Below are 23,698 nucleotides of genomic sequence, written 5' to 3' on the forward strand. Positions count from 1 at the left end.
CTAACCACCCCCTGATAGCGATATATCATACATCATTGCGAAAGATTACGTGATAAATACTTCATGCATTATTCAATCGCAAGCATTTTATGGAATTATGAAGAATCTGCTGAGAGCAGTAACATGTAGACTCCTTTTGAAAGTTGCTGCATGAAAGAGAGTAATTTATTGGTTCTTTGGCTTTATCACACCCATAACAATAATGTTAATAATGTCATTTTGTTCCAGAGAGGGAGCTTGGAAGGGAAAAAGTTTTGCGGCGAGGGCGCAAAAAGCAGGGTGAATTCAGTGAGTGGGGGACATTAAGCTAAACCAAAATTTAGTGAATGTTAAACTAGAGTTTGCCAATGACGTGAGTTGCAAGACCGCTAAAATCAAGATGGATGTCGTCTGAAAAAAGTGCTGGGACTGGAAACGAGAATGGCTATACATTCTCAAAATTTCGTAAAATACATCGTGGTTTTGTTGTATTTAGTCCAGTTCATCAACGGATCGTCGCATTTTTTGCGTAAGTACTGAGTTCTGGACGTTTCCTCTTGATGAAATTTACATGGAAAGACGTCAACAATTTCGATTTTGCCCACAAAATCAATAGTCTTTAAAATGTAAAACTGGAAGAGCGACTTGTTATTCTCTCCCAGCCTATTCCAGACTTCCTTTCCCTTAAGACGGATATTATATTAAATTAAGATTTTTTGCAAAAGCGTTTGCCGTAACAGAAAGAAAATATCATCTCCAGCTGCCTCAGAGCGGCCGGCTTGATTAGGGGCGGTTATTTCTTGACTGAAAGGTTTACGACAATCGCAACTCAACACGATTGCCAACAAAAACGTGTTGTCGAACGGACGATTGTTAAGAGCGGTTTTTGCTAGGTATAAAAGACATCAAATATTGTAAAAGTGATGACAACAAATAAAATCTAAATTGATTTCTAACAATGCACCACTGACATGTTTCACGTCTGCTAATGGCATTTTTCGTTATCGTACTTTACTCCAACTCCGAAATTTATTTTCTACAATATTTATTTTTTGGTAATAGATGATAGAAATTTGTTACATATTTTGTATTACAAGAGGCGGTTTACCACAATGATTTAAGAGTCTGTGTGTTTATTGTTAAGGGGCAAATGTTTACCCAACGCTGATTACGTATTCTGGGGTTCTCTTCATGCTTAAATTATTATTTCTGCCTCATGAATAATAAATCTGAAACTTTATAAATTCGATATTACTTTAAATAAACAATCTATTGCATCGCAAATTTACGTAGTATCTAGTGAATCGCATTAAGTATGCATTTCTCCCTATTATTAAACCGTTCCTCACGCTAAAACCCTAATTAGACAATTTATGTTAAGGATAATGCATGGTAATACCACGTTGCCTATTATCTAAAACGTATGATTAGTATTTGATCCCAAAAAATTGTTTTCATTTCTGTGCCCGATATTGATTTCAAGAGTCAATTATTTACGATTTAAGCAATTTACTCCAAGTCGCATTAAAATTTTATGTAGTTGCAACTTATTTTCAAAACAAAGAAATCATACTTATGTCCCCTAAAGCGAATGGAAACTTAGAAATATCACTTGACCTATATTTCGGTACAGCAACCTCGTTACTCAACCCGACATTACTCCGTGGAGCATTTTTAAAAACGTACTTAAATTCCTTTATTTCTTATTTCATTAATTTTTTTTAAAAGTTAGTTTGTGGCGTTTCGCAAGAAATTGGATTGCTTTTTGCGAAACAAGTCGTCTTTACATCACACATTCTTAAGTACTTTTTTTAAATATTGTGCAGACAGCGTGTTCTAGTAAAGGATTAACATTTAATCTTCGTGTATTTACCCACTTAACTTAAACTCTAAAGGATGTTGGTTTAAAAATTAAATATTTGTCAAGTTAGTGCAGTTCAGAATTAATTATGAATCAGGATTTAACGTTTTGCCACACAAAGATATTCTCGATTATCCTTCAACTTTTAAAACTCTCGCGACAAAGTTGTTTTAATTTAAAAACTTACTAGTTTGCTGCTACGTGACACATTATAAAATCCTACTTAGACTTTGCTATTTGCTACCAATTTCTACTTTTAATAAGATTATCACTGCAAGTTATGAACACTTCAGATAAAACTACTCTCAGCTTTTAGCACAGAAACTCGCGCCACCTTGTGGTTGCATTTAAATGATTCTTTATTCCTTTGGCGCAAATTTATTCGCTAAGAAATTAAGTTTTCTGAACAACCATTACATACCAGAGGGAGAAAAACCTTTTAAACGCTTTTAAAGAAAAGAAATTAAGAAAAACTTAGTTCCGTATTGTTACCGGGCAAAGGATATTTTACATTTAAATAAAATTAGCAACATAAAGCGAATTCTGCAAAAGTTTATCTTTTAGAATTTAGATTATAAGCCTCTGAAAGGGAGGCTAAATTTCTTTTATATTTAAAATGAAATTAGGGGCACCAGTGGTTTCTCCAAGCAAGGAGAAAAATTATGCAGAAAGACGCACACGCAAGAAATGGAACCACATTTTAATAGTTTTTCTGTTATAATAATTTAAAAATATTTATGTTTTTAATTACTATTATTTGTCGATTTAGCTTTAATGGGTCCACATTTTTGCTAAAAATATCGCATTTCTCTTAATAATTTGTTCATTATGCACAAATATTCAATATTCGGGCTTGGAAAACACTGAAATTGAATTGTTTCTATTTATAAAAAATCTGAAATTTCCGGTTGCTTTATGCGTAGTTAAATTTATATTTCGGGTTCAAATTCCTTTCGATTATTTCGAAGGGTGGTATCAAATTCGTACTATTATGAAATTTGATACGAGAGATCGCAATATGTATTTCGTTGCTTCTGTCGGCTGGATTCGTTCGCATCAAATTTAAAATATAGAGTTTTAAGAGTATCATCGGTCCAATCTTGATCCAATCTCGGGAGGAATTGGAAACCTACGAGCCACACGCTGAATGTTTCAGATCTCTTTTGAGAACGGAGCTTTTGAATTTATATCGTGTTTTAGGCGTATTTGTTGTATTTCGATACTGTCATCTATTCGCCGCAGCCACTCAAATAATTATCCTCAGACCCAAATCCTAGTATCAGACTAGAGCAAATCGCATTTGGAAACCCATATCTGACCCCAATATGCATCGTAAGCTCGATACATTTTTAATAGCCTTAGGTCTTTTCAATCTGGAAGGAAAATAAGAAAAATACCTGCATTCGTATATTTTCGTTATCCTTAAACATCCTAGAGGTAAAGATGAAATATGTGGCGTTTGCGATTGTTTTTATGATAAATGTCTAAAATCATACGGAACGGGATTTTGTACGTCAGCGTTTGTGGTTGAAATAATACTAGCCCTTAATGTTAGAGTGCTTTGTTCCGCTCCCAGTTTTATTCTAATAAATACAAGACGGAGACTCAAGAGAATCTCATTTTGAGTTACTGCGCTCTTAAATATCCCATTTTGCAGTTTGTCTACAACAAACGGTTTAATTATACGTATTTTGCGCTCACAGGACACGACAACATTACTTAGCGAATCTAAAAACATACAGAGGAAAGCAATGAAGCGCAAATACCAAAATTGTAAATTTGGTTCAAGGGAAAATAAAAATTCATCTTTTTGCAGTGTTCTGGCAAACCAAACATCCCTCATTTGCAAACTCAACAATGTAAATTCACACCGAACATGAAATATTGATGAATGTTTGAGAGTACATTTGTTTTGGATTTATTTACATTTATCACTCCAAACTTTTCCATTCCGTGCAGGCAATTTGAAGAAAACTTATAGACTATGCAAATTAGCAAAGTATTTACATTAACACAGCATTATAAATTAAATTTGAACTTCGCGTTTAATTTTGCACAGTCTCTACGACACGCACGCAAATTGGCGGCCAACCACCGAGCTGAAAGTTTTTCAAATTGGCTGAATAGATTTATGGCGAAATTTTCCGAGTTGTAATTTATATTAATCTGGGATGACATTAGAGCGGAACACTACTACGGCAGCTAACAATGCCGTTTTCTAGCTTGTAACTCGGATAAAAGAGTCGGCGAAAGCTTAAACTCGCAAAATTGATAACTTGAAAAATCCAGAACTGTTTGTTCCTTGTTTCGATTCAATTAATTTAATTAAACGAGAGGACAAGTCAGAGAGTTAACTTGAGTTTTCCTCAAATGGCACAGTGTTTTTTACCAAAGCCACAGTAAATTTATCATTAAAGTTGTTAACCATTTGTTCAAAATCCACAAGATTATAATGGGCTTTTGCATTATATTAAAATTTAGCTCCAACTTAAGAACGTGATTATAAAGATACAATAAAATTCAATTAACTCTACTTAAGCCAAGTCATAGTCGACCCGAATTAGTGAATAATTAACTGCAGGATAACTGAGGAAAATGAAAATTTTAAATTAAGCTTTTCAACATTTTTTAATATAGTAGGTTTTATGTTATCGGTTGGCTGTGCCTTGCTTTGACCACAGAAATAAATACTTAATCTGTCTATTGTTCGTCACGTATTATTGAAAAATGCGATCTGATTTTGGCTCGTCAATTATCCGTACATCGATAAGATCGCCCATCCACGTCAGCATCATGGACCATTACCCAGCCGAGCTCTCGTACTAATTTAATTTCGGTTTAGGACTTTCATTAATAATGCAGTTAATTATTTGCGGCGAAAATCGTGCTATAATATTACGATTACAAATTGACATATGATTGCAACAATTTCTGGCAACATGAAATCATTTAATTAGGAAAATTCAGAGCAATCAAATCGTTAATGTTTCATTGTTTTAATTAATACATAAGTCAACAACATATTTCATCCCAAACAAAAATAGCCGTATAAACAAGTCCGTTGGAAAATAAATTGCGAACCGGAAATTATTTTAAAACGCTTGTCTTGTAACTGAATTAATAGTGTAAGTGTGAAGATGCAACAGCGAGAAATTAACATTTCAACCACTTACTTCACGCTTTAAATTAACTCGTCTAAATTTAATGCGTTGCTGGTTACTGGTAATACAAGCTGCAAACAATTTAGCATTTAAATTCCCTAATTGCTTTTGAAACTTATTTTCTTGGTGTTGGAAATTCCCAACTTCATGTGTGTATAAATTATGCATCTTCATACGTTAAAGAGCAGCTATTTCGATATTTTATACAGAAACATATTGACGAAATGATTGCTAAAGCTTTCATGACATTGTTATGGTTATTAATCATCGTACTTTTTGTGCAGCCGTATTTGAAAAATGAAACAATTTTTATAGATTTATTCTGGCAGAGCATAGTCAATGCAATTAAACAAACAATTTATCTAGTAATGGCTTAGCTTTATGTCCAGCCATGCGTTTATTTATTAAAACGTTTCATTACAGTTTTATGTAAATGCAGAGTTATTTGTCATGCACATTCGACCGTTTTTTTTAACTTTTAATTAAATAAAAAAATCGGAAAAGTCCGGCTTAATTAAATTCTTACTTGCCAATTGTGGAATAGTTTCCTAATTACTCGCAGTGCAAATGGTAAAATAACGTCGCGAATGGCTTACTGAAGTAAGGAAATTTCACTTTTTCCTTGATTTCGCCCGCTGTAAGCTCTTAATGGACTACTAAATTTCGCAAGTGTAATTTATTCTGTTCCTCAAAAGTGTAGCGTAAAAAGTAATACATTACTTCCGATCACTGCTCGTAGCAGTTTCAACTTTTCTAATTTACTTGTAAAGTAGCCCTTTGAAACATGTACTAGCTTTAAAGTTTGCGAAAATTTACGGCAAGCGTAATAATCATGCATCGTAACAATTTTCATCAATAAAATCCGAACTTAATGTAGCTTTCATGAGCCGAAATAAAATTGAATTCGATGTGATATAAATTGTTCACATGGAAAACTCATGCATGGCGAATTCGTGTATATCAGGCTCTTGCAGTGCCGCTGTTCCATAAAGAAACTTTTACAGTCAATTTATATTTTATAAGAATTCAAAATTCGAGCCAAGTTTCGGGGTAAAGAACGAATCCGGTTGTCCATAAGGAATGTATCAAAGTACACACGTTGCGGAAAATTTGGGGATTATTTGGCCGTAAAAAACATTAATTGAAGAGTTTTATTGTTACAGGAAACGTCGACAATGCCATGTATCGGCACAGAAGGAGTTACGAGCTTCGTCGGAAAGGAAAAGAAAGTGTTGTAGATAGCAATTCGGTGAAAAGTGTGTCAAATGGCAATAAGTCTGGAGTTTTTGCAACGGAAAATTGCACTGTGGTCGTCGCACAAATTGGAGGGACGGCGACGTTGCCTTGCGTCGTTAGAAAATTCAATAATGGTGTCGTAAGTACACACTCCATTCCGGAATTGTAGATTTTATTTAACGCCGGAATTGTCAATAAAAATAACGAGATTAAAGCGAGAATTAGGGATATTGGTCTGGTTTAGCTCAAATTCGATTTAGCTTCAACATTTTATAAGGCTATACATCGTTTCATGTAAAATTTAACGTCTTAAAGTAAATATATCTGTCATATATCAGTAGGTATCACTGCCGTAGAAAAATTCCATTAAAGCTTGGCCAAAGTGATATGTGAGGGTCAGCTTGTGTAAATATCTGTTTTATTTGGAGACTTTGACCCATTCTCTTTATGGTCCAGCTAAATCGATTTCCAAATGAAAAGAACACTTTGGGGGCTGTGTAGATTTTAAATTAAAAAGTACAAAGAGTAAATTATAAATCAAACAAGCTAACTTTTTTGTTTTAAAAAGCTTATGTATATTCATGGAAATTTCTGTTACCGCTCATAAAATGCCGCCAAACGAAATTTAATAAAACAAGCAATTAAACGATCGAGGTATTGAATAGAAACTGTTTTTACGTTTCTAAAGCAAAAATTAAAATTTGGACTGTAAACAACAAAAATTTTTCGGTTTGTTTAAGCGCGGCTTTCGTTCTTGAGTATATTTTAAAGCGCGGTTAAATAGAAGAAACCGTAAATTACTGCAATCTCCAAATAGCAAAAAGTCATGGGGATAATTTCCAAAGTTTCCGACCGCCTTTGGCAATAAAACAAATATTAACTTCGTCATTTGCACAGTTCAAGTCAGATTTCACGCAAACAAACTAAAAATGAGCTTTTGCTCCCTGAGGCGTCATTATTACGCTTTTGTAGGTACTCTTCTGCTTTCTCACAGTGTTCGAAATTCAGCACCTGAAGCCAGCCACCTTCCGTTCCGTTACAGTGTAATTGAAAATTGGTGCCTATGTGGAGTTAATTGAATTTTTTATCTCCAGGTCTCGTGGATTCGCAAACGGGATTATCACCTCCTGACAGTCGGTCCAACGACATACAATACCGACGACCGCTTCTTGGTGGAACATGTTCGACATCTGCAAAACTGGGGTCTGCTTATCAAGCACGTGCAGCTCTCGGATGCCGGCTTCTACGAGTGCCAAATGTCGACTCATCCACCCACAAGTATTCTCATCGAACTCAAGGTCACTAGTAAGTAATTTCGCTTCAAATTTTAAAAGCAGGACCGAAAGCACAAAAACGAACCAACAAAAATGATAAACTTTTCTTACAATTTTCAACAAGCAGTTATTTGAGAAGAAAAATTGATCGACCCCACTTCTGATACAATTTTTAGCAAAGTATTTTAAAATAAAATTGTTTAGGAAAAAAACACATCAATTTTCAATCAACTTTTGATGTAAAAATTGCGTCCAAAGTACATTCTCGTTAACATTGGATCCAAATACTGACAATTTCTAATTTACTAATTACAACAAAATATTTAGTTGGAGTATGTAAAAAATTTGCAAAAAGAGTAACATCGGTTAGGTACATAAGCAGAATACTTACATTGTTGTTGTAGATTTTTTTTAACCCGGCGCATCCACCATTTTTAACACATACTGTGACGGTAATAGAAATAACAGTTGTTAAACTTTAAAGAAAAAATTATTTTTTTTATGAAGTAAAATAACAAAAGGATATAAAATAAACTATAAAATATACCGCGTTTAAATTGACATGTTTTAATAAATGCAGTTTTCAAAAAAGCACTGTTCGTATCTCGATAATGCGATAGCTTTTGCATTCTTAAATAACTTTAATTCTTGTAAGCAAAAGTAGCATTTTGCATTATAGATGTGAAGATAATTATGTAGAGTAAAATTCAACGACATATCAAGTGTCCTCGACGAACTCAGGTTGACTAGTAAGTGAATTAACGCCAGAATTATAAAAATAGTATTGGAAGCGATAGCATAGAATATTCGGAAGGAAAAACGGAAACAAAGAATGAATACTTCAATACTCGGGAGAGCGTATTCACAAACAAATTTTCGCGCTTCCTTACATCGGCCTCGTTTTTAATTTAACTTTAATGACTTAAATTTTTTTTAAGTTCATAATTTTCGCACCAAAACGTAACACGGGATGTTTCATTTTATGTTGGTTATTTGACTTTAAAAACAATTCGCATTTTTAGCAGCAAACAAAACTGTGTTGTAAGAAAACAAATCCGCATAATACGCCAAATTATTTTAGGAGGTTTTATCGGATTTTAAGAAGGGAATGGATTAAGCCTGTTTAACAAGTTTAAGCAGGCTGAGGAATACTCTTTGGAAGTTTAAAAAAGCAGACGATTACAGAATTTATTGTCGTGAAACTAAAAAAAATGTTTTTTTAAATTTTTTAACAAAACGCATTGTTTTGATTTTTCGTTTGCTTAACTGTTTTGACTAAATTTACACATTTTACAATACATTTTGTACGTGTCTACTGCGAAGTAAACGTGCGTAAAATAAACATACATGTAATGTAACAGTTGCGCAAACAAAACGCTACTTGGGTGTAGTGGAAAAACAAATTAATTTTTCGCCCAAATCTTTGTGAAGGCCGGGGAAATTTGCTCGAGAATAAAATACGTCGCGTTTGGTGAGCTGAAATATTTCCAGTCCGTCACTGCTTGCGGAATAATTTCCGATTTAAATAAGAGAGCACTCGTGAATAAATTAAAACTTTTCGCTTTAATTAGCATTAATTATCTGTGTTATGCTGCAAAATATGTAACATTAATTTAGCCTAACTAGTCTTTGATGTGACGGTTTGATCCCGTTCTGAGGCAAAATGAGATAATGCCGTAAAAATCCTTGTTCAATTAAAAATCCTAACAAGCCAACTTCATATCATCATTAAAAATTCGTAACGCGGCTCTTTAATTAGTCGGGGTTATTGTCGGGCCAATTACGCGCTCGACCCCTTTGATGGAAGTGTTGTGTTGCTTCCAGAGGCCTTAGCGGAAATCCAGGGTGCCCCCGACTTGTACATGCGAGCGGGGTCGTTGCTTCGCTTAGTTTGTACCTTGCGGCACTCGACGGAGCCGCCCGCCTACGTTTTCTGGTATCACGAGCAGAAAATGATTAACTACGACCCGGGGGTGACCGTCAAGGAGGGCCGCTCCTCCAGCGTGCTCCTGCTCCAGGACGCCGATAAGAGCCACAACGGCAACTACACTTGCAGCCCCTCCAACGCGGTGCCCGCATCCATTAACGTCCACGTCCTTAACGCCACTGCAGGTAAGCGTCTCTCCAACTTCTTGAGTGTTTCTTGCAATTAAGCCTCCCAGTCATACGATCGCATCGCTCAACCGCCCCAAAGTAATCGTATTAATTTCGACCTAATCCTTTCCAAGCCAATCATTTTTAATGATACGTCACGGCGCAAAAACGCTGTAGTTATTTTTATTGAGTCGTTTCGCGCAATTTATCGTCATTGTTACATGCAAGACTGAGATTAATGATGTGCAATAACCGCGGAATCGTTAAGATGATACACGTTTTCTTGACTTAATTAATGCCTCTTTTAAATATGATATCCTGAAATTTAAACTTGGAAGGCGCATTTTTTCTCAAATTACGTGTGATTGATGGTAATGTGGTGCTTAAGATGTTTTATCTGCGTGTAACCGAAGCCAACTTTGCAGAAAATTGAAACATTTATAACAGTCGATTGATTTACAAAGTTTTGACTCCACGTAAATTAAATAAGATTTAATTTGTTTTGCACGGTCGTATACTTACACAACGTTACAACACTTAATTTAGTTTTTATTTTATAAGCAAACGAAATGACCGAATGTAGTCGTAATTAAGATAAAGTCCTAATATTTCTTATACAAAGTTGTTAGACCGATTTGAACAAACTTTGTGAAAGAGAGAAGTTTTTTTTAACAACTGTCAAAACTAAACTTTGTAAACTTTTGATGTAGGTATTTATACAACACCGTCTTCTAGACATATCTGTTTCTTTTGTAGTTCCATTTGATCAATAAATTTTATTCCTTAAAAAGTACAGCACTTACTTTTATTGTTATAACAATTGGAGGTGCGATTTATATTAACTATTTATTTATTAAAAACTAAAAAAATTACAAAATGTATCAAAACGTGCATTTGAAACAACAATAACACAAGAATAAAAAATTAGCCTGGCGCATCCACCATTTTTAAACAATAATAATTTTTTAATTTTATGCTAGAAAGTAGTAGTTCTAACAATTCTATTGTTTGGTAGTCACAGTTTAAATAAAAGTCGACAAAATATATGTAGAGTAAAATATTTAATTCGTTTATTCAAAATTAAAATTAGTTTTTAATTTTAGCAGAACTGTCAAGATGAAGTTTTCAAAAAAATAAATAAAACATTTTTATGGAATTTATTTTATGGTTTCATATTGTTTGATAATACTAATTTTGTGTACCTAACTATTTTTCAAAATAAAACAAAACACATGAACTGTAAATTACACTTTTTTCTTCAAACGTAAAAACAATGACATGTTTGTGCTCTGATTAATGAACTTAAATATGCACATTTTTTCCATGGTTTCACTCGCCGTTAAACCCTACAGGCCTGTTAGGAAAATAACAATAAAACAACATACTATTACAGCAAAAAATTATATAAACAATTGTATTTTTAAATGTGGTAATAATTACCATATTTGTTAACGAACTTCTTTACTCAATTAAAAACTCGATTGTTTAACAAAACAATAAGCAGAATGGTGAATCCGATGGGTTAGTAATTAGCAAACAATATTCGATTTCATTTCAGCAAATATTCCATTTCAAATTGTTAAATACAAACAAGCCTGACAAGCACCACTTAATATGCTAAAACAAAACTTGTTTTGTATGGCTAATAAATGTTATTGTCTCTCAAAATAAGAATTTTATATCTGTCTGTATGTATACATAAAAAGCTTATTCACTTTGCATAAAAGGATGCTATTAAATGGGTCTGAGGAGTTTTTTGTAAAGTAGTAGGCTTTTACCATAAGGTATAAAATACAGTTGATATTCAGCGAAATAAAAATATATTTTTATATAGGTTGACAATGAAAGTATCTACAAGGGAATTTCAAAAGTATTTGTCAACCCACTAGGGATATTAAATCTTATTGTAAGAGCGAAAAGAGGTCGATAGGCACCATCGGCCTTTCCGACGATTTAGCACAAGAATTTTTTTCTTAAATTGTTTCTAATGGAATTATTTGTCTTACATAAAACTACGATCAGTTTTTAACTTCTTTTGAACCTACAGTTAGTAAAAACTAGACAGTTCAGTTGGGATAATATAATATTTACAAACACAAAGTTTGTATAATCGATAAATGAACAAGTCAGCAGAATGTGCAACTCTACTAAACGCAAGGTGTTAGCCCATATTGTATTTAATGTTGATCGAAGGCACTAAACGCATTAAACTGCAAATATTTACCTACGTCGAACGCACCTACATGTTAAAAATCAATAAACTGAGCCACACGCTGTTGAAAAACAACAGCAAGTAATTTTTTCTTTCTTGGAGTTGAATTTTTAATAGATTTGTCGTAAAAGCTATTTCCCGCCTTTCTCGTAAAGAAACCAGTAAAAACTAAACAATAAAATTGTGTTTATAGAGCGATCACAGTCAATATTGCAAATAAAAGGAAACCAATGTCACGTAAAACTCAATTAGGTAGGTTTTACTTTTGAGCGCTGGAAAAAATCCAAAGCCAAATTAATGACCAATCAAGTTTATGGGCTTGCACTTTCATTCCCTCCTAATTGCGTGGAAAATTTCGCCGAGCGTATTTAAACTTTACACGCCTTTCAAAACAACGCTCGCCGATAGAAATACAACTATTAAGTTAGCGCGGCGCGGAAATATATGTTGGGTTCGATTTTCTAGTCAATTTTATTGTGGCAAAAGGGTCGAACAATATTTTTATACGTTAAGGTTTCCTAACCGGAACATTTTATTGTCCCCATTTTTTCACACCCGTATCGTAAGTTTTTGTCGGCATAACCGATACTTTTTCCAGAGGCTTTACTTTTAATACGGTCGCACCATCATCGCGGAATTGCACTCCGGATCCGAGTATGAAATTTAAAAATGCATATGGGAGCGTAGATAATGCGCTGAAATGGCGATTAAATTTCTAAACCTGAAATTCCGAACGCTGTTCTTTTGAAATGCCGATGCAATTGGGATTTGAGTCCAGCCATGCGTGCGGCAAAAGCGTCTCATTAAAGCGCGCCAATTCGTTTACGGATTATTTTTGGGGTAATTCCGCATTCTTTCTGTTACAGAGGAGAAACCAGCTGCCATGCAGCACGCCAACACCAGCTCATCCTCGTCGTATTCCTTCGCCAGGTGCAGCATTCTTCTCATTGCCCTCATTCCCGTGATACCAAACACGTGATCCTGACAAGGGACGGGATATATGGACTATTTGTGATGTTTTACAAGTGATATCATGGTACTTCGTAAGCCTAACTCAACTTTGTAAATTTGTAAATATTTGTTTATAAACGTTCAACTAAAATTGGAATATTTATCATTGTATCATTGCCAAACACTTCCATGTAATATTACTATGTCAAATAATTCGATTTTATTTTTATTGAATAAACGATTCAATATTAACTCAAATCCTCTCCCCTCATCGAAAAAAACCCCAGACATGGACTATTTACTCTTTTTTTCAATGCCGTTCCATCATTTAATACGGTCTATTAAAGGCAAACACTAGAAAAATTCCATTTGAAGACGATCCGATCAATCAAGGCCTTGCTGCTTTATTTTCTTGCTCAAAATTACACTTTCTCAGTTTCGCGTTAGTAGTAAATAGGGTGGATAACTGCGAAATTTATTAATGAATTGTGCTCAAGTGGTTAGAACGGCGGACAAAATGCGATATAAATTATTTTCAGCGGTTGTGTGAGCACCGAAAGCTACGCAAACAATGGATCACATAGCCAGCAATGCGACCGAACCTTTACATTATTTAAAAGAAAGCTGCGTTTTCCACGTGACTGTTACATTCCATTTCTCAGCCACGTTTCAAGGAGAAATATTACCTGCTGTTATTTTTTACGAGATGACAAGTTACCTTGTAACCGAACGCAATAACAATACGAAAACTACTTATTTATTTTTATCTGAACAGGATGAAATATCCTCCTTTAGAATTTTGCGCGGCCCGCGCCGGAATAAGCCATAAAGATATATCAGACATTAATAAAAAAATATTTCGCTTCCATTACGGCGAGCGGAATGATGCCATAAAAGCCCTAAATCACGGTGTTTTGCCGGATTTGGAAAAAGAAAAGGTGGGTGTACATTGCATTGATCACTTGGAATAGATTTGTCGCTGGTGGTTTTATTTGACACAAGACTGGCATTGCCGACACAAAAAATGCAAGTACAAAGTTATTTATTGCACTTTTATTGTGCAAATTTTGCATTCAAAGCGAGAGGCCAATTTGTTCAGCTAGAAATTTAATTGAAAGCATTTTTCAACGTTCGGCGCCAATAATTTCATTTTCTGCTACAAAAATTAATACTTTTGAGGTGCAAATAATTCGCAAACAAAATGAAATGCAACAGCACGTTCGCGCTTTTAAGCTGGTCATGTCTACGCTGCACCAATCAAAATAGTGTGATAACCGGTTTGGTTACGAACAAATAAACAAACTGGAAAAAGCATAGTTGGAAACAGAATTTTTTATTTACATTCAGACTAATTAGAAGGTACACATATTAAAAATTTTCGGTTGATGACGCATACATAAAGCAGTTTTGTTATCCCGGCGCATCCACGACTCACTAATATCGGCAAAAATAGAGAAAACTTAAAAATTGTCTCAACTAAACTTTCATCATAGACTATCAATTTTTCGAAATTATTTCCTTACTGGTACTTAAATAAATAGGAAGTTGTTTCCCATTTCGACAATTAAAAATTTTAAAAATTACGCTAAAAATGAAAATAAATGTAGGTGCGAAAATTTAAATCTGAAGTTATTTTTATAAATATCTCGGGAACTAAGCGTTGGACGCAATTTTGTTCTATGAGAAAAAAGATACAACTTGATGTAATCTAAACGACGGTTTAGTTGAAATTGTAATTTTCAATAGTCATTTTTCTATCTCTTTAAGGAGCCATAAAAGACAAACCTATTTTTGTAATGTCCAGTTTAGGCGGTGAAGTTTGAGACGTCACACGATGGGGTTTGCATTAGTTTGAAAAACCAACCCTTAATTTTTTTTTTAAGTTTTGTATTTATTTTTTTACTTTAGGGGACTGTTTAAAGTGAGGAATAAGATGGTGTTAATTAAAAAAATTTCGGTAAAGTAGAAACTGAGATATAGGGTTCATTTATTAAAGGGTTGTTTTTTATGAAAGTGGCTAAATGTAATTTAAATTTCCTAAAAATAGTTCCACTTTTTAGAATAGTTTAACCGTAAATGAGAAAATAAAAAAAATAAAAAAAAGTTAACACCCCCCCCTTAAAATCGGTCAATTTTAAAAGTGTCTCAAAATCAAATGAGACCTATTCTATCTTATAGATTTTGATGTGCTCTTTCTGATGGAACAAAGCGTTTTTACCTAGCTCTTTTAGTTTGGCCGTAATCGGCGTTTGAAAATTGAAAAATTTTTTGCGAGATATCGCCTTGAGTCCTATGCCATTTTGTAGAGCTCTTTATTCCGGTTGTCTTCGATTTTTTCGTTTTTCGATAACTCTAATAGTTTGGCCGCAATTGGCGTTTGGAAATTGAAAAAAAGTGAAAATGGAAAACTTTTTTTGCGTTTTTCTCGGAAACTGTAAGACTTAGAGCAACGAACAAAAAAAATTATTTTTTTTTAAACTCGTTCTAGTATACTTTTATGGACTTTTATATATCTTTACATCTCTCTAGAGTTGTTAAAAGTCCACAAAAAGTTCATATATTCGATTTTTTGATGTGTGATTTTTTCAATTTTCGTCGCAATTTTTGTCGATTTTGGGTACCCGGAACATTTCTTGAGCAATAGCTCCGGAACTATCAGAGATAACCCCATGAAGTGTATTATCGTTGGAAAGCTCTTTAGATTACCTATTTTTTTTCAAAAAAGATTATTGTTCTCCGACTTATAGTTTTCGAACAAATTGCTGATAAATGCAAAAATTGGAGATATTTTAAAAAATTCATAACTAAAAAACTATTCGGAATTTGGTAATTTTCTCGATGCCAATCGATTCCCCGGATCATTTTGCATAGTTATGGATTAAAATAGTTCCACTTTTTAGAATAGTTTAACCGTAAATGAGAAAATAAAAAAAAATAAAAAAAAGTTATCGCCCCCCCCCCCCCTTAAAATCGGTCAATTTTAAAAGTGTCTCAAAATCAAATGAAACCTATTCTATCTCATAGATTTTGATGTGCTCTTTCCGATGGAACAAAGCGTTTTTACCTAGCTCTTTTAGTTTGGCCGTAATCGGCGTTGTAGAGCTTTTTATTCCGGTTGTCCTCGATTTTTTAGTTTTTCGATAACTCTAATAGTTTGGCCGTAATTGGCGGTTGAAAATTGAAAAAAAGTGAAAAGTAAACCTTTTTTTGCGTTTTTCTCGAAAACTGTAAGACTTAGAGCAACGAACAAAAAACCATCTGATAGCGCTTAATTTTATCTATTTTTTCGACTAAACCCGGAGCTGCTCCGGCCAACGGTTCCGGCTACAGAGGCGATCAAATTTTTTCAATAAAAAAATTCATAAAAAAAAACTAAAAGTCGTAGAGCATTGCGGTTTATTCCATTGAATTCTACGGCTCATTTTACATAATATATCAATTTTTCACAAGAATTAAAAATTTAAAATTTTTTGCCTACATTTAAGGTAACCATTTGTCATAGTAAAAAATTTTATTCAACAAAAAAATTCATAACTCAAAAACTAAAAGTCGTAGAGCAATGCGGTCTGTTTCATTAAATTCAGCGCCATTTTTTATACGATTTCGCGTATATTTCTTCACTAGTATTCAAAACTGTACGTCTTGTAATAAATAATTAACACAATTGAAGCAAAAAATGCTTACAAATTGTTTCTCAAAAACGATTTGAAATATACTCTCACAAATATTTCAAAAATATCAGCACAAAAATTTTTAGTTGCATTACGTAGATAACTTGTTTTTATTTCAAGTAACTAGCACTATACAGGTTAGTTTTGTTTAGGCAAAACTTTACAGGCTGGTAAATCATAACAAGCACAACAAAATGTCTTAATAATCATTTAAGTAACTCGTTTCATTATCGAGAAAAAAACTTGACTCACTATCACTCAGTTTTAAATTGAAGCTGTCTCATATTTGAAGTAACAATATTTCAGAGTAGTTTTTTCTTAATAAAACAATGCACAAAATAAATACTGGCCCTAAAGCTTCTTTACTCATGAGTTAATACAAGTACAAACCCCGTATAAAAAATTCTGTCTTTACTAAATAGACTAAAACACATTTATTTTAATAAAAAAGCTGCATTATGGTAAATTTCTTAGATTTGTAGTTTTATTGCCGGTGGTTCGTAAAAAATTTAAATTTCCACGCTCAACGTAGCATAAAACAGGCATCCTTAACATCCCGCGTTAGGGTTTGTGCTATAACGTTCCATCTCTTCGATTAACCCGGCCATTGGACGCAATTTCTAAATTATTCTTTGCCGCCAGTGCTGTTTTTTATTATGATTGATTCGCGAAGGGTCACTAGTCCATGCCACGTACGTCCATGCCCAGTGATTGATTAGAGGTTTTAATAATAGCCCGTAATCCATTGATAATTTTTTCTTCCGCAAAGCGCTCTCAATTGCAGCGAAAAAAGAAAATATCTTTTCCGCGTCTCTTGCTCCCTTATCTTTTCTGGAAAGTGCCGTAAATTTAGGGCAAGCAATATGTGGCAATTTCCATTTAGATGAAGTTTAACGGCGGCAGATATTCTTTCCGTTTCTCTGAACATCTGTGCAGTTCAGAAACAGTTTTACTCTTCAAATTTACGCTCTTATAAACTTTTTGTCTCTCACTTTTATATACTCTGCATCCGATCTGTACCGAATTGACCGTAAAAACTACACCGGGCTGAGTTGACGTAACTCCTTGCAAAGTTAATCATTTTTATGCCACTCTCTGTCTACGCCAAATTGCTAGTAATCCGGCTTAGTTTGGGTTAAAAACCATATGTGGACGGAATATGAAACGTCGACTTTGTGGGATGACGAAAAGTTTGAAAATATGTACATTTGGTTCTCTGTTTGTTATACCGTGACAATTTTCCTCCGTTGTGGTAAAGCCGGTTGGAATATTCAACAAGCGCATTCATGAATATTCATTTAATTAAGTGAAGGCAACGATAACAGTGCTGCGAGTGGTTGCGTTCTTCAGATTGCGGTCGTGATTGTCCGAGAATATCCAATCCGACACGAAAATCGTCTAATTGCAAGAGTGGTGGCCCTTTCGTGCAAGGGCATATGAACCAGCGCCGATTTTTGGGATTGTTTAACGGAGATAAAGTTACATACCGCACGACTATCAAAGGAAAGATTAGGCTGCAAAATGCCACCGCATCCCCAGCTCAGCGAAAACACGATAGTCCCACAAATCTCTAAGACAGAGCACACCGAATAGGACGGCTTGTTATCAACCAAGTCGAGCCAAAATCCTAGGAAATTGGAATTCTCTATCTGCAGTAGCCTCTGAACGTGTTCAAATACACAGAATAGCCCATCGACGTGACGAAAACAAACTTTTGATTAATCCAGTTTCTAATTTTTTCTAATTACCACAGTTTGAACAATCTTTATCGGGAGCCAAAGAACTCCCTCTCTAGTTTCTTATGATTCCGGTTTATTAGATTGGTCTCCGCCAGAAAGTCAAACGTGAGACACGACCAGTCTATTAAATTAGTTTTCTTTGGGGACGGAAAGTTGCTTGGCTTTCACCAAGGACCCTATCGATTCTTGGCGACTTAGTTCTGACAACATGTGTCTCCGTGTTTAAAAGTCTCGCCCGAAGCCTAGCTATTCTTAACACGACATTATTCACCAGTACTGAACTGGAAAATACTCAGGCGTGGCGAATATATTTAGCACGTTGTGCTTTTACTCGAATCGGTGCTCAATCCGATTTCTTTCACGGAAGTATTACTATTCGATTTATTTTTACGTGTAAAATATTATTCATTTCCCGGCAGCCTTTTCGAAACCCCCAGCGTCAACACATTTCACCAAATAGAACCCCAAATCTACAATTTATTTTTTACAACAACCCACGACCTCTCTCTTAATAGGCGAATAAATAATGCGGCAAATTTCAACAGTGCTATATCTGAAGGAAACACAAAAGAGGAAGCAGGGTAGGTGTCTACAAGACGTTGACGCAGTTTGTTCAATTAACAATAGCTGGTTTGTCACACTGTCTACATTTACCGCCCAGGATGTCTCAACATAATCTCATTATTATCGTAGAGACTTGTAATCACACAAAAGCTATTATAAGTGTTGTCTGCAATTAGAAAAGAAGAATTAAGTTTAAGAAACTGTACTTTATTGTATTTTTATAAAATGGACAATGGTTGTACTCCATAACGCAGACTAGTTTTGCAAATTCATAAAAAAAATAAAAGTCGTATAGCAATGCGCTTTGTTCCATTGAATTCAGCGACATTTCTTATAGGATTTCGCGTATATTTCTTTACTAGTATCTCAAAACTGTACGTCTTGAAATAAATAATTAACACAATTGAAGCAAAAAATGCTTACAAATTGTTTCTCAAAAACGTTTTGAAATATACTCACACAAATAGAAGAATTAAGTTTAAGAAACTGTACTTTAATGTATTTTTATAAAATGGACAATGGTTGTACTCCATAACGCAGACTAGTTTTGCAAAGGGCTCAAAAAGCGTGTAAAACAGCCAGCAAATGATTCAATAAATCCTCCAAAAGCCCTTTAGTTAGAAATTTAATCCTCGATTAAATTTAGGAGACATTTTTAATGACAATATGCCTACCGATGTAATAAATTTATCGGGCCTAACGGCCACTTAAATTTCCATTTTACTTTCTCTGGAGTAGGTGTAAATATGGTGTGAACCGATTTAGAAATCTTCCAACACGTGTATAAGTTTTACGCTCATGTTTACATAAAATTTAAAAGGTGACACACTTTCATAGTTTAGCGGAGGAAAATAATTGGAGAAAATTAGCAATTAAGTTTAAGGTTGTCGTTAATTTGTTGCATAAAGTTGCTGTAACGCGCGCTGTCTTCCAGGAAGTAGTTAAGTAATAAGAAAACTACATAAAACTTAAATATATCTGTCAAGTTAACAAGCTAAATATAAAGTCTTAATTGCTAAAAGCCAGCTAATTCAATTAAAAGCTGCACAGCAAAACTCCTGTGATTACAAACTTATCTTTTAGGACAGAAATTTATTCATGTTTCTTTCACATTTGGTGAATCTAAAATTAAAATGAACAGATTATGACGAAGAGCTTTCTAATTTATCTCGTGTGTCTACAAAGGCCAAATGCTTGTCAATTTGCCCAACTAAATCCTCTTAATCATTGCGAGCTATCGATTATCTGACGTGAAATACGTGAGGGTTTCTTAATCTTAGAGCACCTTAGAGAGAAAATGGACATGGCATTAACTTATCCCGTGGGTGTAAGCTACTCGAATCTTACTTTGTTGTATCGCGTGTTATTTTCGCATCTGAGAAAATGACACTACTTTGTTTTTAACTTGCCCTAAGAACGTCACGCCGACATTCGTGACCCCTTAAGTGGAAACTTTAATTCGGATCGAATTTTTAGTGAGCGCAGATGTCTGGCCATTTTCAGATTTTAATTGAATTTTCAGTTGTGATCAAAGTGCTGATGCAGCATAAGTAAGCATTTCGACACAGAACTAATGAACGCGGCAAAAAATATCAAACCAATCCAGGGCGTTGGTCTTTGTAAGTGGAAAGTCTTTATTATCCCTCTATTCGTTTTGTGATTTTCATTAGCGTCCAAGTTGGAAAGAAATAGTGTTAGAGAAAGACTAATGCTTTGTTTCGTTTCCACAAGTCTCCTGCTTAAATTTATGCCTTCCCGGAACAGCACCTTCAGAGACCTGAGTTTGTTTATTTCGCAAACATGGCAAAAACTTCGCACCAAGTGTGAACATCAAACCGACTTCTTCGCGTTTTTGCATAATACGTTAAAAATACAATTTGTTCTTGCTCAAGATGTGGCGAAGAAAACTTTCGACAGCACCTCATAATTTCACGATTTGCGTCTTTTAGGGAAACTTGACGCGCAAATGAAAAACTTTGAAAAAATCTGTAAATGATTATGTAATTATAAAGTAAATAAGGATGAGGAAAAATTGCCTGTCAGAATTTCTACGTCGAGGAAATAATTACTCTTCTCTAAAGTTGCCTCTAATTTTCGACTTGGAATGAGAGTAAATTAAAACTTGACATAAACAGATTTTGTTTAACTAATTATTTGCATAATAATTCTTTCATTGTAATTCATTACGGCTTTTTACAAGCGCGGCTTTTAATCAACGTCAAATTCCGCAGCTTTCAATTAAAATAAATGCCGTTGTAACAAAAAATATGTTTTAATACAGCTGTCCAACAAACGAAAAATATAATTCATCCCGATTTTTATTCAGGAACATAATTAAGCTTTAACACCTTGCATAATTTTTGTTCCTGGCTCCAGATATAAAAAATCTCTTCAGAATGGTGCAATAAATCTCGGCTGCGTGGTCAAAAGTGCCAAATACGCACACATTACAACGGCATAGACCGTCATAAAAACAGTTTTTTACAATTCAATCCATTTTAACGTGCTACATATTCCCAAACTTGTAACGAGTTTAAATGTGCCGTTTTAATGGATTTTATCGATCATGTTAGGCGTAATGTGAACACTTTAAACTATGCCTGCCACAATCGTGTCATTTACATCAACAACATTTGCGTTAATATTGGCGAGCATTTTGCTGGTTCATAAAAACAATCACCTTTGGCGCAATTAAGAACGAAATAATCCTTTTTAATTAAAGTTATCCTTTCCGACTGATGAATCGTTTCCGAGTGATAAAGACATGTTATGAATTTTTAATAAACAAATCCTGCTGTGTTGAATTTATTACGCCATAACAAGTCTTGACATTATTTCCTGAAATTTACACGACGTCCGAACGGCGCTGATAAATGAATCCCATATTTCATGCGTGAACGCCCTCCCAGACAGCTAATCTCTGATATTAAGATTTATGCCGTTAGGATTTTAAATAAATAACTTGTAATAATATTAATATAAGTGTGTGTAACGTCACCGGCCGAGGTCTGCCCCTCCTCCAGTCACACTTCCTTTTTACGATGCGATAAAATTATGCAGACATTAAATTTAAGTGAGTTACGTTTTAGTTTCCAACTGGATGCGAAAACTTATTATTCTACTTTTCACAGTCTATGTTTATGGCTCGGTAAACTCATAAACACCCGACTTTTGACAGAGACAACAGTTTTAAACGAAAAACTTGCCCTTTCAGACACACTTGAGATATATTTTACACAAGTTTCAAACATTAAAAGCTAAAACGCTGAAACGTCGGATACAATATTTATTTTGAGTCCCACGCAAACTTCAGCGGATTCGAATTTATTTGATTTCTTATTCATTTTTCCACTTTTTGCTAAACTCAACTAGTTTTTCACTCACTTACTGCCGGTTTAAATTCAGATCAGATTTTTGCATTTTCTTGGCGTAATTTGATCGATCTGGGACGCCACAACAAGCAAAGCCTTGGATTATGACATGCATTGTATTCCTCAGCTATCAATCTCATTATTATAAATTGAACTAATCAATCTTTCAAGACTTTGTTACTGGAATTATATCCAAAATACACGTAGATGTAATCGGTTTTAACCAAAATAAGGCACCTGAATTCATTAATGTTACTTTGTGATCTAACCCGGCGCATCCACCAAATTTTTAATATACGAAATTTTATTAATTAAATTAAATTTTTATTGTTTAACTTTTTTTCATAAAACTCTATAATTTTAAACAAAAACCTTTTCACTAACATCTCAAAACTGGACGTCTTGAAATAAGTCATTAACAAATTTAAAACGAAAAATGCTTACACATTGTATCTCAAATCAATCTCATTGTTATAAATTGAACTAATCAATCTTTTTATACTTTTTTACTGGAATTATATTTAAAATACACGTAGATGTAATTAGGTTTAATCAAAAATGTGGTACCTAAATGCAGTAATGTTATTTTGTAACCTAACCCGGCGCATCCACCAAATTTCCAACAAACGTAAATTAATAATTAAATTAAATCTTTTATTTACACTATTTTTATCGTATAATTTTTTCATGAAACATATAATTTTAAGCAAAGAGCTCCGACAATTTTCGTACTTTTACTTTGTGCTGAGATTTCGGAAGAATAGCAAGTGCTTCCTTAGTTTAGGTTCTGTCCTGCATTGACAAGCTCGATAAATAGATTGGATGGTCAGAAGCCTGATTGAATAGCCAACACAATCTCCAAACTTGTCTTCATTAAATTTCTTCCTTTGAGGCCATTTAAAGTTTGTAGACTTTAAAACTTTACCTAACTCGTTAGAGAAACTACAAGCTAGAATACTCAAGAGTGTCGCAAAATTCGCAAAGCAATGAACAAAACAAAACCGAATATAATATCAAACATGCTGCAAGCATCGGGTTTGGAAAATCCGCCGTAGTTTGTTACTAAATTATTAGTAACAAATAAAATTCTTAATTAAGTGTAGAATTAATTTCGAAAATTTGAAGACAGTAAAGGTAAGGGCGCTGTCGAAGATTAAATATTCACAGGCCCGCTTCCAAATTACAGTTCATTTTATTGTTCCCCAGCGAGATAAAAGCTAACCGTTGGACCAAGAACCATCTTTCTTCATTTATCAGACAATATAAGCTCTGTAAATGGAATAATTGAAAAGTTAGTGTTGTGTTTGACATTATTTGAGTTGTCCTTTTGTGTGCTTCGCTGGTAATAAAAAGGATAATTCTTTTGTAAACGAAACAACGAATCACAAATAAACAAGTAAGGAAAATATGTTTCGTTGATAAAGTATAGCCATTTGTTTTAGTGCTGTGTACTCGCAATCCTACCAAAATGTATGACCTACTGTTAATAACGGCAAGATAAAATCTTTAAATATCTCTGCAGTCGGAAAACAAATGTTTGAAATAGGGGAGAGAATGTATAACGTAAAGCAGGAATGGATTTCCA

General features: G+C 34.1%; 1 protein-coding gene across 5 annotated transcripts in view; it reads left to right on the forward strand.

The window, feature by feature from the left end:
- LOC659929 (lachesin) overlaps positions 1-13,020 on the forward strand; it is a 32,132-nt gene extending 19,112 nt beyond the window's left edge. The window contains exons 2-7 of one of the 5 annotated variants that reach the window (XM_064355566.1): positions 231-288; positions 339-508; positions 6,165-6,376; positions 7,332-7,542; positions 9,336-9,623; positions 12,684-13,020. In XM_064355566.1, the coding sequence (XP_064211636.1) occupies positions 421-508; positions 6,165-6,376; positions 7,332-7,542; positions 9,336-9,623; positions 12,684-12,796 (912 nt within the window). In that variant the 5' untranslated portion in view covers positions 231-288; positions 339-420 and the 3' untranslated portion in view covers positions 12,797-13,020. Of the gene's footprint in view, positions 1-228; positions 509-6,164; positions 6,377-7,331; positions 7,543-9,335; positions 9,624-12,683 lie in introns of all 5 variants that reach the window. The other 4 variants (XM_008198097.3, XM_015982148.2, XM_008198095.3 and 1 more) reach the window with 4 other exon arrangements.
- Positions 13,021-23,698: the final 10,678 nt, after the last annotated feature.

The sequence above is a fragment of the Tribolium castaneum genome, chromosome 3, assembly GCF_031307605.1.
Source record: "Tribolium castaneum strain GA2 chromosome 3, icTriCast1.1, whole genome shotgun sequence".
NCBI lineage: Eukaryota > Metazoa > Arthropoda > Insecta > Coleoptera > Tenebrionidae > Tribolium > Tribolium castaneum.